Source organism: Amphiura filiformis, chromosome 12, assembly GCF_039555335.1.
Source record: "Amphiura filiformis chromosome 12, Afil_fr2py, whole genome shotgun sequence".
In the NCBI taxonomy this organism is placed as follows: Eukaryota; Metazoa; Echinodermata; class Ophiuroidea; order Amphilepidida; family Amphiuridae; genus Amphiura; species Amphiura filiformis.
In genome coordinates, this window is record NC_092639.1 from 1,780,203 (window position 1) to 1,798,954 (window position 18,752).

General features: G+C 36.8%; 1 protein-coding gene across 1 annotated transcript in view; it reads left to right on the forward strand.

The window, feature by feature from the left end:
• LOC140165632 (uncharacterized) overlaps nt 1-18,752 on the forward strand; it is a 361,058-nt gene that overhangs the window by 316,696 nt on the left and 25,610 nt on the right. Inside the window, 9 exon segments of the mRNA XM_072188920.1 lie at nt 1,384-1,568; nt 2,540-2,649; nt 4,779-4,815; nt 4,818-4,921; nt 6,089-6,250; nt 7,431-7,547; nt 8,225-8,358; nt 11,199-11,355; nt 13,707-13,760. Coding sequence (XP_072045021.1) covers nt 1,384-1,568; nt 2,540-2,649; nt 4,779-4,815; nt 4,818-4,921; nt 6,089-6,250; nt 7,431-7,547; nt 8,225-8,358; nt 11,199-11,355; nt 13,707-13,760 — 1,060 coding nt within the window.

Below are 18,752 nucleotides of genomic sequence, written 5' to 3' on the forward strand. Positions count from 1 at the left end.
GAAAATTTTGACCTTTCATATTGAAGATATGGATTTTTTTCCCAAAAAGACCTATTTTATTTTTTTGGTGTTTTGGGAAAAAAATCCATATCTTCAATACTGAAAAGGTCAAAATTTTCAATTGATCGTCGGTTTTTCATCCCACATACATACACTTTTAAGTATAAATCATCAGATTTATAAAGTTTACTTCAAGTACTGTTAAATATCAAAAATATCAATTTTAATGATTTGCCATAAAATGTGTATTAAATTGCTAATTTCAAAAACCAAAATTATTTGATATCAGAATGACATTCTTCGTATTCAGAATGCAATTCGACGATATGTCTGATGTGCTCTAATGTCCCACAATAAATACTGTCCAAACGTTCATACCCCAGCCCTTAATGACCCATCTCCTTAATTCCAAGAAGAGAGTGTGTGTCAGGGCTGCATGCACTCCCTCTACTCCCTTGATGCATTGATGGCACTGGCGGCACTAGGCCAAAAGTGCTACATTATTTTAAGTGCTTGAAAATGAAAAATATAAGTAAATTAACTTTTGGCAAAACTTTAGATTAAGTTACATCACCCATGAGCTACACTTTATTACATTATGATGCACCGTTCTCAAAAAATCAGGTGTATGACACCCAGGGGGGTACTCAAATCTGGTTTGGGTAGGGTTGTGCTGCTACGAATTTTAAAGGGGACCCATCAATATACCAATTTTTCAAGAAATTTGGACTTATCTATATCCAAAATTCAAACTTTTCGGCCAAATTTAACACAAATATTTTTACAAATTTTGTGGAAATTTCAAAAATGTTGGCTACTATGAGGCAAAATAGGGCTATTTGCCGAAAAAAAACTGAGAACATTTTGAAAAAATTTTCTCCAAATTTCTGGGAAATTTAAAAAATATGAGCTACAGTGAGGCAAAATTGGGCTATTTTCCAAAAAAATTGAGAAAATTTTGAAAAAAGGACCCATCCGTAATCCACAATTGGCCTGGAAAAAGGTGTCATCGATATACCAAAAGGCTGAATGCTACCCATGTTTGGGCACATCCCCATATGGTCATTTGTACTGAGGAATGACAAGTAGCGGCTTGTAGATTCTAAAGTTATTGCCAACATTTTTCATTATTCATTGTTGATTTCTTAACTCCCTGGACACTACTGGTCATCTAACAGCATTTCTAATTGGTTGATAACTTGAAATGCTTATTTCAATTGCCAATTATGACCAGGCTTAAAACTATTTATGGTCATACTTGTATTTTTTGCAGATGATTTTATTAATATCCTCCTTGATTGGTTCAAAATTGGACACAATATTCATTTTGGCCAATCGGCAGGTAGTTCTCATAGGGTTAATGTGTTCCGTTGTTTGTTTCAGGAAAGTGAAGTTTTTCTTTTACTTGGTGCTGTTTATACACATCCTGTCCTGTCTGTGGTACATCAATGCTTGTCCTCCGCTATTCAAGGCTGAACCTACAGAATTAGATCTTCACAATATGGTGGAAACAAATTATCACTATTGTAAGAATGGATCATGGACGAGTAACACAGACACATATTTTTGTAAGTAATCTAATAAAACACTAAAAATTTGAATAGATTAAAGTCATATTGTAACAGTTACTGAGTATGATGCCCTCAATGTGTTGTCATACACTCCTAGATAGTGAGAAGTGAGAACCAATCGGAGCAAACGTTAGTAAATGAATAGCCGTGCATAAATATTGTATAATTGCACAGGCGCGCAGTACTTTCGGACGCGTTCATTTTTCTTGTGGGTGGATGCATTTATACTTGATTACATTTTCCAACATTTTTAGTGACAATTTTGTTATAAAAATAGCGAAAATCACAAGATTTTTTAGTTGTGTATGAAATAGGTTAATAAATGCGTATCACTTGTTGCTCAAGAAATTGTACAAACTAATGCACTTGTACTGAAATGTTGACGCGTCTAATGCACTCCCCCCTTCTGGGATTGTGCATTAGATGCATCAACATATCAGTACGCGTGTGTTATTTTGTTCAATTTCACTCCCAAGTAGTGATACGCATTTATTAATGTATAATTCAAAATTTTAATTTTTACACAATTGTAATGTACTTTGGTGACTAACATACCCTGCAAAAATGAAGACATTAGGTGCTGTAGTCGTGACAATATCTGAGATTTTGAATGTAACGATGGAGTCTGTCGTTTAATTATCACAATTAAAATATTAGTCAACTGTGTACGCAATGTTCATAACACTGTAAGTCGGGAAGGTCATAACACAAGAAAAGGACCGACTCAGTTACGATCGACAGGCACAAGTGACACACATTGGCGACATATGCGCTGGTATTACATAGCAATTTTTTTTGTTTTGCCACATCTGTGTGGTTCAAAATTGAAAGGGGAATATCTGATATAGCTTAGTTGTGTAAACCTGGTAATATAGTTTTGACTCTTTGTAAGAGGAGCCAAAGGGGACATGACCAAGAGTATCAGTAGACTTGGATTCTAATCTTAAACTGTTTCATTTTTTTTCTAGATACACAATCACTATTCAGTCAGTATATAACCAGTCTTTATTGGGCATCAGCTACGGGTGCTTCAGTTGGCTATGGTGACATCCATGCCACATCTGACAATGTCGCAGAGGTAAGACAAGCGATCACTGGAGATGAATTGCCATATCTACAGGGGCGGATTTATCTTAAATTAACTTAAACAAAGGCAACAATGTTATGGAAAAACATATGTCTTCAGCTTAGTTTTGAATGTTTCAAGATTAGCAACATTTCTGATATGAACCTCTGCTGGCCCCTGGGCAATGCTTGTTCCACCTGGTCTTTGGATGGTTGTGTGCACATTTTTTTGCCATTGATATAAAATTAGATTGATTGAGCCCATATTTATTGGTTGAGCTATAAGTTTAAAATATTGGAGTCCAATATTCTAAAACTTGTAACTAGACCACTAAATATTGGGTGTAAAGCATCCAATTTTATCATTATGTTTTGGGTCCAATATTTTCAAACACTTGGATTCATCAAAACATGATAATGAAGCTAAAATGGTCAAATATGGTTGAAATTGGAACAAATTCACATGAAGTGTGCATATATTTAACTTTTTAAGAATTTTATTAATTTGGTCAATATCACACACACACGGCATCAAGTTTGGTCACCCTCCAGATTGTGGCCCCTGGGCCCAGGCCCAGCTTACCTGTCAACATGGGTGTCAATCCTGTGGGGACATGTCGGGGACATGGGTGTCGATCCTGTGGGGACATGTCGGGGACATGGGTGTCAATCCTGTGGGGACATGTCAGGGACATGGGTGTCAATCCTGTGGGGACATGTCGGGGACATGGGTGTCGATCCTGTGGGGACATGTCAGGGACATGGGTGTCAATCCTGTGGGGACATGTCGGGGACATGGGTGTCGATCCTGTGGGGACATGGGTGTCAATCCTGTGGGGACAAGGGGAATGACCCTTTTTTTTTCAGCCACTTTTTGACAATTCAAATTTTGTCTGGCATAAGCTTCAGAAAATGCAAATAGGTTGTGTATCCTCAGAAATGAAATCTGAAACTGCTCATCACATAGCTGTATGTAACAAGATTGTGTGAAAACCGTAGACTGTCTGGTTTCACATACTGACAGGGGTTTAGCTAGAGGGAAAGGTGGAGCATGCCCCAGGGGCGCTGTGTTGAAGGGGGTGCCAAATCAACTGATATTTGTATGGCCATATATAAGTTGACATTTTTGCATTCCTCTTGCTCATGTCAACAAATATAGTAATTATGAGAGACTGTTTAAGGCCCAAATTCACCTTGATTATGACCAAATAAGATATTTTGCACGCCGACATGCAATTTTTGTAAAAAAATAAGATTGGAAGACCCAGGATTGGAGGTAGAAGATTTCAAGACAGCGATGCAGGACAGAAACCTATATAGAGACCCGTTGTGATTTTTTGGAAATCCACCCGCCTTAACCCCAACACTGGACCCTGCTTTTTGGGATCGTAAATTTCAAAGAAGATCCGAAAAAGCCAAGGAGAAGAAGAATTTTGACTTGGCACCCCCGGATTCGAACCTTTGACCCTCGTGATGCCAAGCACACGATCACGGACCGGTAGCTACACGGGTTATTGCTGCCCGGCCAGCAATTCCGTGCGCATATAACGCTTGGGGTGATTGCGTCATCGCAGACCCTGGGATTCATGCATGCGCAGATATTTTTATCGTAAGATTTTGTAAGATTTTTGGGTGTTAGGGTTAGGGTAGGCTCTAATCTGGAAAAATACGTCGTGTAGTTAAAGACCCTAACACTGGACCCTGCTTTTTGGGATCGGAAGTCAAAGAAGATCCGAAAAAGTCAAGGAGAAGAAGAATTTTTGACTTGGCACCCCCGGGATTCGAACCTTTGATCCCCCGCATGCCAAGCACACGATCGCGGACGGTAGCTACATCGGGTTATTGCTGCCCGCCAGCAATTCGCGTCTTGATATAACACTTGGGATGATTATGCTATCGCAGACCCTGGGATTCATGCATGCGCAGATTTTTTCATCGTAAGAGTTTGTAAGATTTTTGGGTGTTAGGGTTAATGAAAATGATGAATAAGGTCTACTAGGAAATAGGTGAATTTTACCTTCTCATTTGCACACTTTTTACTTCCCCCCCAACTTCACTAGGATAGATCAAATATGTTGACATGCTATTATAATTGCGAACCACTAAATTTCGAATGTTGAATATTTCTCTTCTTTTTCTTAGATGATATTGGCTTTGGGGTCCATGATATTTGGCATTGTGTTTTTGGCTATGTAATAGCCAGTGTCGCTGCCAGCTTGGCTAATGCTGATGCTCAGAGAGCAAGATACCAAGAAAAACTCACAGCTATCACAAGATATCTCAAGGTACAGTACTGATAATTAAGGGTAGAGGCGGTATTGCTGGTCGAAGCAGCCAAAAAATTTATTTTCATTATCTTAATCAATATATTATTGAAAAATAACACTTTAATGTTTTTCTACAAAGTTCATTCTACAAATCATATACTTTGAAAACTTGCTTGATTTATTGTTGATAATTCGTTATGTACGTTTTACAAAAGTGTTGTTGTTTTAGCCCTCTTTACAACATAACTCAAGAACCACAGGACCTATAAAAGTATATCTGTGATATTTGAATTCTTCTACACACTCGCTATGAAATGATCAATGCAATTTTTTGCCAAAGCTCACTACCATTCACAAGATGCTGTGAACTACCATATTGCAACAGTTTAAAATAGTTGCTATGCATGCTAGCCATAGGCTTCAACATAAACAGGATGAATAAAAAGTTTTGAGATATTTTCTTCATATATCAAGATTGAGCAATCTTAAGAACCACTGAACCAATGCTAGGCTTGTTTATATTCATTTTGATGCATTTTTCATGCTGATTTCAAATATGGTCATGAAAATCTGGAGTATTTGCATTTTAAAAACAAAATTTGAATCTTGTCGTCCACGTGGAGAAAGTTAACGATTGGTTGGCCATGATGGTATAGATGAGGTGATCATTGTGTTTAAATAGAGGTTAAATAATAAATAATTAAAATATGCGAGAATCAGAAATAAATGTTGCAAGCCCAAGAAATTTTTATTTGAATGACGTCATGAAGCTCAAACTCAAGAAGATGATTCTGTGTGCAGGGGTTATTCTACCTGTAGACTGATTAGGATACTGCAACTCTTCACAGACCTGTACCCTGAAAATGCAAGACTCTTTTCTCTGGTGCTTCATCTTGAAGCAGAATGATGTGTCAAATGTTAACCCCATGGACACTGCTGTCTTTCTTACAGTGCCCCTAATTGGTCAATTCCATGATATAATCATCTGAGTAACCATTAAAATAGAGCCTTTCAATCTTTCAGCAATTGTAAGCTTTATCCCCTTCAACCCTATTGACTATTCTTAACCATATTTCTGATTGGCTAATTACATGATATAGCCCTCTTTGTAACCAATCAAAACAGTTCTTAGAGCCCATTGGGTTAATTGTAATATTCATATTATTTTCTCTGCTCTAATTACAGGATCAGAAAGTAGATAAGAACTTAGCCCTGCGAGTGACCGAATACTTTAACTATTCATGGCTAAGAACCAAAGGTATTGATCCAGACTCACTGTTTGATGGACTGCCACTTTCATTGAAAGCTGATGTGTCCGTCAGTCTCTATGCAGGCATGATTAACAAGGTAGGTTCCATTAGAAATCCACACTCCCCTGTAGAAGATTTAGCTAAAGTGTTCCACAGAGGGAGTATGGGTTTAAAATAGAATTGGATAACTTCCACGGAAAATAGTGGCATGATCGACGGGAATTATATAAATAAACATTATTTTTTACCAGGGAATCGAGCCCAGGACCTCAGGTTTACGAGACCTGTGCATTAAACACTCGGCCACAGGAGCTTTATGATTAGGCTGGTTGAAATTAGAACCTATAAGCGGTCACTTAAACTTATCTCTGTATGGGTAACTTCCATTTGATATACTCACTCCAGTTGTGGAAGATAGGGGTAAAGCCATACAAAGGTTGAGTATGGGTTTCAAAATAATTAACCCTAACCAATTCCATTTGCAAAAACCAAAAAAATATTATACTCTATTTGTGGAAGACTTTGCAGGGATACGGGAGTTCTACACAAAGTAGCCTACAAATAGTTATTCTCTCTTTTGTCACATTGTTTTGGGTCAGTGGGTTAACTTGCTGCCCTCCAAGTCTGCACAGTGAGAGGGTGATATCACAGCAAACTAAAAAAAACCATCACAAATAAGCTAACACAGATTATTATTTAACCAAAACAACATTGAACTGTCCATAATTAATCAAATTAAAAATAATAATGATTGAAATCATTGATTAAAAAAAAGAAAAGATTTAAGCAACCGTGCCTGGGCAGTTTTAAGTGTATAAAGCTCTTCAATTGAATAAGGGCCTATTTACGTTGTTACATTTGTGACGTGTCATGTCAAAAGGAGACACTTTTGGGCAGGTTGTCAATTCTGAGGTTTTCACATCTCTGAAATATAGTTTTCCCCAATGAAATCGGACATTCCTAAGCGAAGATATTGAGTACGTAAGTTATGGTATTATAAAATTGGAAATTGAGATATCGGCCTTTAAAAATATTATTGACAATGTTGAGAATAGGAATTACCTTGAAAAATGTCTCAAAAAATACAAGATGCCAGTAATATTCCGGTCTGAAACTATCAGACAATATTTTTAACATTAATAACATCACAAATTTGCAACAAACCCAAATTGTGAACAAAACACCCCGGGCAGATTTTTGTCTATTTCTCCATTTACGATCCTGCCCAAAAGTGTCTCCTTTTGACATGACACGTCACATTTTGTCTATTATTACAGGTACCACTGTTTCAGAATACAGAGTTAGGCTTCCAGAAAATGTTGGCCATGTGTATCAAGCCAGTCTATTACCTCGCCAAAGAATACATCGTGAGAAAATATGACTTCGGAAAAGAAGTAAGTGGATAATTCGTAGTCAGTGGGTGTGGCTTAGTCAGTGGGTGTGTAGGTGTGGGTTGCATATATCTAGTGTGTAAATACTCGCCTGCGCAATTGAAGTGGAAACAAGTTCTGTTAATTTCAAAAATGGGGAGTTTTCATGACGGTAACTTAATTTTTGTGAATTAGCCATTCAAATAATATTTAACTGACTAAGAATGAGAATAAATGATTTTTGTTGTGACTATCCTCTATTATGTCATATCCAATATTTTATCATAATACCGGCTGCGTTGGCATCTGCTACTGAAGTGTATTTGCTTTGGGATGAAAGTGTCACATAAAATTGGACCAAGATAACGTTAATGAAACTGGTTATGAATATCTGCCAAATAATGGGCTATTCAGTTGCAATCCATACCCGCCCTATGGAAAGACATGATCTTAATCTCCCACACAAGGAATTCAAATGTGGCTCCATTTGACTCCTTTTCCTAGGGGGTGTATGGATTTCAACTGGAATAGCCCATTTTGGAGCAGACGACACTGAATGGCAACTCCATTTGAAATTTGTCTTCCATAGGGGGTGTATGGATTTCGACTGGAATACTCCACTGGGCAGATCCTGATACATGTATGTTGATGTATGCACCATTTTCAGATATTCATAACCAGTTATTTGTTTTTCTCGTCAGATGTTCTTCATCCATCGAGGAGGTGTTGATGTCGTCTCTGAAGACGGATCTATTGTGTTTGACACCATGCAAGCAGGCAGATTCTTTGGTGAAATCAGTCTGGTTTTCAGTTGTCCCAGAACTGCCTCAATCAGGTGTGTGGAGAAACAAATTTCAAAGCAGTTTTCTATAACAGAGTTATAATGTACAACTTACCATCCACAAAGTAGATCACAAGGTGCTGTCGTAGAAGACAAAAAATTCAAATAACAAAACACTTTCTAACAATTTTTTTGAAAATTTAAGGGATCAGATAGCAACGTTTGCACAGTATTTTTGTGGGACATGTGAGCACATCAGACACGTCAAATTGCATTCTGCATATGATGAATGTCATAATGACATAATTTTGATTATTATTTTTAATTCGAGATATAATACAAATTTGTGATGTGATCAAGCAAAATTCCTCAATTTTAGAAGTTATGGATATGTCGCGACCTGGCGTCAGGAAATAAAGGCCTATCGCTAACAAATGTTTAAAAAAAGAGGTAAATATCTCATTTATAGACTATGGGACATGGGCATTTATCTTTCACTTCCGTAGTCCACTCTTGGGCAGAACATAAAAACATAACAAATCAAGAGTAAATATATGTCTGAATTAATATCCAAAAAGTTCCCACGCTTTTACTTTACTCATTTAGGAGTTATTTGGGGTTAAAAATGTGTTTTTAAGTGATTTTTTCCATTTTGCCCAAAAATGTCAAATATTATTATAGCTGTAACTTTAAAATAAATTGAGTAGAAATTTCATTTCTATTGTAGATGTTACATGTCATATGGATTTCCAACACTGGTGAATAAAAATGTTATAGCACAACTCTAAAATATAAAAAAATGGCAAAAACCATATTTTTGTGCTATTTTGGCCATTTTTGACCTAAAATGTAATTTTTTGCATGGGAAAAAAAATATATATATATTTTCTTGATTTAAAAAATATGTCATTATATCAACCTAGTTATTCTGAACAAAAAAGTTAATGATGGTGAATGTCTGTGACCTATAGTTTTTGATCTATGGCCCTTTCAAATTCACATATGGACTAAAATAGCATGTTTTTGTCAATTTTTCCAATATTAGGCTGAAAATGGTACTTTTTGTAATTTTAACAAAATATTCAGTGTTTGGAAAGTGGGAACTTCACATATATTATGGATATATTATAGTACTTTCATTTTAAGCTAGTTGTAGATCCACTGGTAGCAGTGGCGTAACTCCTATGGGCTCTGGGGGGGCGTGCCCCCGGGCACCCGGGCTAAGGGGCACCCAAGCCTGGATAGCCTTTGACACGATAGTAGGCCTACTTTGTTATAGGAAAGAAGTGGAAACCTTTACCCACCATGCATTGAATTACTCTTCATTTGGGTGCCCTTCAACACAAAATTTTTTCGCAAGGCTTCATGCCAAGCATTGCAAATATATAAATTGTCATTTTAAAGACCTAAATTCAACTTGATTAAATACCAAATTAGTGGTATTTATGCACATTTTTGCGCGCTCGCACGCAATTGTTTTAGGAAGAGGGGGGTATTTTGTATTCTTGCCCCTGGGCGCCATATGCTACGTCACTGCAGCTAGTGACGAGTCTCCAAAGTAAAGACATTAGAGAATGTGAAAACATTTTGTTTTATTAACATGAACTGCATTGAAACATGATATAAATTTAATCTGAAACACTTCGTAAGTTATTCGGTAGGTCTATGGCTTTCAATACTAAAATTGATTAGCTCTGCACCATGTTGGTCAGGGGCACCCGAACTACTTTCGCCCCCGGGCACCCTGACCCAAAGTTACGCCACTGACTGGTAGCTCGGTTTCCATGGCAGAAGCAATTATATCGTCAATTTTACTACTTTCAATGCAGCAAAATCATTTTAGTCATCATTTTACTGCATTGAAAGTAGATAAAATTGCTGCTACCACGGTAGTGGGCATACTAGTGGATCTTGAAATAGCTTAACATTAAAGTACAATTACATGTTCATATTATTAAGTGAAGTTCCCACTTTCCAAAAACTAAAAGTTGGTTAAAATGGCCATAAAGGACCATTTTTGGCGTAATATTGGAAATCTTGAACAAAAAACATGCTATTTTAGTCCATATATGAATTTGAAACGGCCATAGATCAAAAACTATAGGTCACAGACATTCACCATCTTAACTTTTTTGTTCAGAATAACTAGGTTGATATAATGACATATTTTTTAAATCAAGAAAATATATATTTATTTTTTTCCCATGCAAAATTACATTTTAGGTCAAAATGGCCAAAATAGCACAAAAATATGGTTTTTGCCATTTTTTTATATTTTAGAGTTGTGCTATGACATTTTTATTCACCAGTGTTGGAAATCCATATGACATGTAACATCTACAATAGAAATGAAATTTCTACTCAATTTATTTTTAAAGTTACAGCTATTTTAATATTTCACATTTTTGGGCAAAAATGGAAAAAATCACGAAAAACACGAAAAACACATTTTTAACCCCAAATAACTCCTAAATTACACAGTAACGTGCAACTTTTGAAGTGGGAAATGTTATATTATTGATCAGTGATATAATAGCTATATTTTCATGTATAAACCATCCTCTACCCAGAAAGGGAGAACGAAAACTACTTTCTGAAGCACTTAGCAAGCCTTGTCCCATGGTCTATTAAGAACATCACAATATGTTAATTAGGGTCAGGGGTTAATAACCCTAACAATAACCCTAACCCTAATAGCCGTAAGCCCTGACCCTAATTAACATAACGTGATGGTCTGTGTAAAATGAGACATCTACCACAAAAGGAAGGTCAATGGGTATTAAAAAATTAAACAAGGGGTCATTGGGTAGTAATTTCTTTATAAAGAGGTCATCGAGAAGAAAATTGCGAACTATATAAACTTTTTACTTTTTACTATTTGACTTGACCTGCAGAGCCCAAGGTAACTGTGACATGTTTGTGTTGACCAAAGAGGATTTAGATGAAGTACTGACTCACTATCCATCCATCAAAGAACAGATTAACAAAGTAGCAGAGGAAAGAATCAATGCTGTCCGCAAACGTAGCAAGGCTAAAGTCGTCAATGTTGGGGTAAGTGGGATTTGGAAGTCACTTTTTAGTGAAGAAATTTGCAGTTATAATGGATTATTTCTGTTGAAATTCATACACTCGCTATGGAAGATTTGAAATTAATCTCCCACATGTGGAGTGTGAATTTCAAATGGGGTTACCTAAATGGGTGACTCTATTTGAAATCTATGCAGTCTGTGTGGGAGATTAAGGTCATGTCTTCCTTAGGGGGTGTATGGATTTCAACTGGAATAGCCCAATATAGCAGGTGTGAAAGGATTTTTTGCTGTGTATAGAGCTTATACTATATAAGTGGACATTTTTGCGAGGGTTTTATTTTCACAAATTTCACGTGTAGAGGTTATACCGCAAATTTAACAACACACGAATATGAAATTGTATCATGTGATAACATTGGTAAGGCATAAATTTCATGAAAATATCAACACTCAAAAAAGCCTTCTGTTGGAAGTCGTGAAAATATCTCTATGCAAAAATAACCACTTATACATGAATGTTGTAACCATGTGATTCATTACTGATTATAGAGACAGCTAAAAGGCATGAAGAGTGGATGAAAAGTGGGGGTGTGTGTGTGAGAGTGACAGATGACCAACCAAATCAGTTAACAAGTTTTGTATTCAAATCGGATAAAATCAACAAATATTAGACCATTGACATACTTTTTTGGTGTGCTGAATGTGTCTAGAAAATATTTAAAATGTATGATATTATTTTAGGGTTGGCTTAAGGGGTACTACACCCCTCGATAAATTTGTGTCTTTTTTTGCATTTTTCTCAAAAACTAATAACACAGTGGTAACAAAAGTTACGTATGTTATAGGGGCAAGGAATCCAATTATTACATACAAATTTCATTGACCCAAGCTAAGCGGCTCATTATTTATGATAAGAAATAAGGTACCGCTAAGATGTACCTCATTTCCGACCATATATACTGAACCGCTTGTCTTGAGTCACTGAAATTTCGGTGTAGTAATTTGGTTCCTTGCCCCAATAATATACATAACTTTTGTTACCAGTGTGTTATTATTTTTTGAGAAAAATGCAAAAATAGTCACAAATTTACCACAGGGGTGTAGTACCCCCTTAACCTGAACCTATACTTTGTTTGGTTTATAATTGGTGAAGACTCATAACAATGGGCTGTTCCATTTAAAATCTACACTGCCCCTGTGGAAGATTTAGGCAATATCTTCCATAGAGGGAGTATCAATTTCAAATGGAATGAACACATTATGCAGCTCCATTTGAATTTCATACACCCTCTGCAAAAGATTCAATCTTCTACAGAGGGAGAATTAGTTTCAAATGGAGCTGCCTAATGTGTTCATTCCATTTGAAATTCATACTCCTCCTGTGGAAGATAGTGTTGATTTTAAATGGAATAACACATTGTGGGTTAATATAGAATTATTAGAATGGTGTGCATGCAGTTGGGTGCTGAGACTAGTATACCTGAACTAGTCTCAGGTTGGGTGTAGCACCTACGCTAGTTGCACTTTGCGTAATGTACGACTGGTGCGTGCTTACGTGAATTTACGCAGACATACTTGACAGTTCATCGACACACACAGTAACAAAAACGAATAAGTTTTGCCAATTATAAGCTGAACAAAATGATAATAACCTTGACTCTCTCCACACGGATATTGACTGCAGACGACAAGTTTCAATTTTGTGTTAATTTTAAAATTTCAGAATTATGCATTTGCATGACCGTATTTGGAGTCAGCATCAAAAATACAATAAAATGATTACAAGCAAGCCTAGTATTGGTTCAGAGGCTCTTGAGATAGCTCTTGACAGTGTCCGAAATAAGGAAAATATGGAGGTTGTCCTGAGGACAACTAAAGCATAAATTCTGCTTGTCCTCAAAAATATTTAAGAGATAAAATATAGTGGTTATCCAGAGGATAAGTACATATCTCAATATGGTTGTCCCCAGTGATATTTGGACAAGAGGACAAGAGGATAAGTGCTTATTTCGAACACTGGCTCTTGATATTTTGAGAAAATATCTCAAAACTTTATGTTGAAGCATATGAAGCATGCAGAACATTAAACCCATTTATCATTGAACTACATGGTTGTATGCTTCAACTCTAACCTTATTATGGCAAACTTAGCATGACAATAAAAATGATTATGGCATTGTGTCTTGTAAACTATTGCCAATCAGTGTGATTGTATCCCATGCATTTTGTCTATGCATGTACTTTTATCCCTATGCATTTTACAATACCTCACCATAAATCTGACTGAACTCACTTCTCTATTTCCTTTAACTGCTCCTCGCATCCAAATACATCTACCTTGCTTGCATGTCCAATGCATGTTTATGTTTACAGAGTAAGAAAAGGAAAGACACTTTGGCTCAGCTTGGGAATGCGGTTTATAAATCGGTAAGACTTACACTGCATTGCTTATTTGGCACAGTATGTTGGTTTATTGTATGATCACATCAACTATAGATTATGGAGGGGGGAAATTGGGGGAGGGGAATTGGGCTGACATCAAAGAGGTAAAACTAATAGAGTCCAGATTCAATGATATTCATATTGGATTGTCCTGGGTGTGAGCCAAAAGTATGATTACATCACCTATAGACAGGGGGCAATTGGGTTCACATCAAAGAGGCAAAACTGATAGAGTACAGACTCCATACATCCCTATGTGTAATGATACCATATTAGATTGTCTTGGATGTGAGCCAAAAGTATGATCACATCAACTATAGATTGGGGAGGGGGCAATGGGAGGGGGGAGATTGGGCTGACATCAAAGAGGTCAAATTAACAGAGTCCAGACTCTGTACAGCCCTATGTGATGATACCATATTGGATTGTCTTGTATGTGAGCCAAAAGTATGATCACATCAACTATAGACAGGGGGCAGTTTGGCTGACATCAAAGAGGTAAAATTAATAGAGTCCAGACTCCATACATCCCTATGCGTAATGATAACATATTGGATTGTCTTGGATGTGAGCCAAAAGTATGATCACATCAACTATAGACAGGGGGAAATTGGGCTCACATCAAAGAGGTAAAATTAACAGATTCTGGACTTTGTACAGCCCTATGTGATGATACCATATTGGAATGTCTTGGGTGTGGGCCAAAAGTATGATTACATCACCTATAGACAGGGGGCAATTGGGTTCACATCAAAGAGGCAAAACTGATAGAGTACAGACTCCATACATCCCTATGTGTAATGATACCATATTGGATTGTCTTGGATGTGAGCCAAAAGTATGATCACATCAACTATAGATTGGGGAGGGGGGCAATGGGGGGAGATTGGGCTGACATCAAAGAGGTAAAATTAACAGAGTCCAGACTCTGTACAGCCCTATGTGATGATACCATATTGGATTGTCTTGGATGTGGGCCAAAAGTATGATCACATCAACTATAGACAGGGGGCAATTGGGTTCACATCAAAGAGGTAAAATTAATAGAGTCCAGACTCCATACATCCCTATGCGTAATGATACCATATTGGATTGTCTTGGATGTGAGCCAAAAGTATGATCACATCAACTATAGACAGGGGGAAATTGGGCCCACATCAAAGAGGTAAAATTAACAGATTCTGGACTTTGTACAGCCCTATGTGATGATACCATATTGGATTGTCTTGGGTGTGGGCCAAAAGTATGATCACCTCAACTATAGGCAGGGGGCAATTGGGTTCACATCAAAGAGGTAAAATTAACAGATTCTGGACTTTGTACAGCCCTATGTGATGATACCATATTGGATTGTCTTGGGTGTGGGCCAAAAGTATGATCACATCAACTATAGACAAGGGGCAATTTGGCTGACATCAAAGAGGTAAAATTAATAGAGTCCAGACTCCATACATCCCTATATATGCGTAATGATAACATATTGGATTGTCTTGTATGTGAGCCAAAAGTATGATCACATCAACTATAGACAAGGGGCAATTTGGCTGACATCAAAGAGGTAAAATTAATAGAGTCCAGACTCCATACATCCCTATATATGCGTAATGATAACATATTGGATTGTCTTGTATGTGAGCCAAAAGTATGATCACATCAACTATAGACAGGGGGAAATTTGGCTGACATCAAAGAGGTAAAATTAAAAGAGTCCAGACTCCATACATCCCTATGCGTAATGATAACATATTGGATTGTCATGGATGTGAGCCAAAAGTATGATCACATCAACTATAGACAGGGGGCAATTTGGCTGACATCAAAGAGGTAAAATTAAAAGAGTCCAGACTCCATACATCCCTATGCGTAATGATAACATATTGGATTGTCATGGATGTGAGCCAAAAGTATGATCACATCAACTATAGACAGGGGGCAATTTGGCTGACATCAAAGAGGTTCAATTAATAGAGTCCAGACTCCATACAGAGTAAAGATACCGTATTGGATTGTCTCGAGACATCAGGAAAACACAACACCAAAGCAATGATTAGACTCCGCATTGCCCTCCCGATCATAAGGACCATTTATTAAGTTATTTATGACCATTCAACAATTTTATATTCATATACATAAATATAATTGAGATAAATAATCATAGATTTCATAGCACTTTCATAGCAATTAAGACATAATATAAATAGAGATAACCGTACTGAATTATTTATCTTCCAATAAATATTATTAATAACACAATACAAGAATTATTGGAAAAATGTGTACAACAAGCCAACCATATAGGCTGGACATGCGAGAATTGACTTCTGTATCACATTTAACCAAATTTCATCTTAAGCAAATACAGATACCTCTTTGGATCAAACAGAGGATTGAATTGGAAAACAATATTTATAACGCAATTATTAAATAAACAGAAATCTCCAAAAGAAGAAACAATGCAAACTCTATCAATGAATTAAATCTTTAAATCCCTATATAAGCTGGTAATTATTGAAAAGTCAGCCAAAATTTACTATAAAATAATATTAATAAATGAAATAATCCACTGACAAAAACAATCAAGCCAAAAAGATACTTCAAATATGCATAAATTACTCTACATAAAGCGTAGTAGAAAGTAGAGACAATCTACTGACAAGATTCCTCAGGATTTGAAGAAACTCCAGACAAAGCAGCTTAGTAGAAAGTGGAGACAATCTACTGACAAGATTCCTCAGGATTTGAAGAAACTCCAGACAAAGCAGCTTAGTAGAAAGTGGAGACAATCTACTGACAAGATTCCTCAGGATTTGAAGAAACTCCAGACAAAGCAGTGTAGTAGAAAGTGGAGACAATCTACTGAAGAGATTCCTCAGGATTTGAAGAAACTCCAGACAAAGCAGCGTAGTAGAAAGTGGAGACAATCTACTGACGAGATTCTTCAGGATTTGAAGAAACTCCATACAAAGCATTCATTAACCCATCACAAAGCGTAGTAGAAAGTGGAGACAATCTACAGACGAGATTCTTCAGGATTTGAAGAAACTCCAGACAAAGCAGCATAGTAGAAAGTGCAGACAATCTACTGACGAGATTCTTCAGGATTTGAAGAAACTCCATACAAAGCATTTATTAAGCCAGCACAAAGCGCAGTAGAAAGTGGAGACAATCTACAGACGAGATTCTTCAGGATTTGAAGAACTCCATACAAAGCATTCATTAAGCCTGATCCTGAATGGCATCATGGACATTGACCACACCAAATACATCGCCCCAAAGACAAAACGGACCAGAAGAGGACACAACAACCAATACCAAATTTACCAGACCAACACCAACGCTTTCATCAACTCATTTTTCCCACAAACAACCAGAGAGTGGAACAACTTGCCTGCATCCACCATTACTCATCAAACAAATTCAGCTTTCAAGTCTGTCCTAGCTGAATGTAGCGACGTATGACCCCGACTCCAAAAATAAGACCTCTCAATCACACCTCCAGTTAAAACTTCTGTAGGGAGTATTTGAAGGTATAGCATCCAAGATCCAAGAAGGTGTGAACACAACAAAAGAAATGGAATTAAAGCAGAGACCTGATTGGCTGCACCCCACTAAAGTGCCATCTGAATGGCCAGGAATCTGGGATTGTTGCTATAACAACACAACAACTCCTACATCATTCCAATAACATGACCCAAATCAATAGCATAAACTTTCATGAGGACTTGATATGGCTCAAGTGGAACTGATAGAATAATTGTCCAGACTTGGCTGCACATGAAAGCCCAAGTTTCCCTGATGCTGAGACAATCTGGTTTTTAAAAGATTTTCAACTTTGAAAAACGTCATTGTCCAGGATGTGGGCTATAATAGTGTGCCTCAGCATGTTGTTTCAAAGGCCTGACATTGAATGATTTTTAGTATCATGGTATGAATATTGACGTTTCATGTTGATTCAATGTTGAAATGTTAACCTGTTATTTAAATTTTTAGTAAAGACCAAAGGAAAAACTTGCATTTTTCTGCTGACAGTTTTGCCAGACACCTTCTGCTGGCTTTCTCAAAGCATTGATGATGTTATTGATCCATCAGCTTGGAGCGGGAATCTTGACCGTATGTTATTGTTTTACCGGAAATACTCTTGTCTCCAACATTGGTCTTGAGCAGCGGATCAAAGATGTGACTTGAAAAGAACGTTCCCTCGTCTCTGTTCATGGTGTTCATCCTCTCTTGTGAATCCATACAGATTTGTAAAATAGAATACAAAGCCAGTAGGTTTCTGTCAAAACTGTTGCCAGAAATTTTCAGCAGAAAAACATACATTTTTCCTCTGGTCTTGACAAAGAACTTTAAATAGCTGATTAATCATAATCAACAGGCTTGAGGAACCTCTCCAGTAATGTCAACATGTGCCTGCTGAACTAAGATCAGCATACATAATCAGCTAAACCCAGATAGCAATATGCACACACTTTATCAAAGTTTGCCACTGGGTGCATTGCAAATTATCTGGAGGGACACTTTCCTTTCCATGAAAGATGCAAGCATGATGGAATCCATATAGTTTAACCTTTTGACTCGCACACACTTGTTTTCCACATTTAGTTGAGTTTGTAGATACCTAATTGTCAATCTTGTGTATACTATGTGTTCAAGTTCATGCGTGTGAAGCTCAAAATGCAAATCATTTTAAACTGTGGGTTCATTATTATTATTGAGTTTTCAGAGTCTTTTTTTCTCATGACCCGAAGGCACTCTAAAAGTTGAATTCCTTGCGGAACATTAAAGTTCCAACTCAGATACTGCGAAAATAAAAACATTTGAATATGTTCTGTAATGTTTATTTCAATGTAAGAAAACTCGCGAATGACAAATTAAAAAACAAATGAAATAGTTTAAAAATCAGCAAAATAGAAAAAAAAATACACCCACAAAAGTGACCACTTTTACTGTGTATACTGTTTTGTCACAATTGGAGCA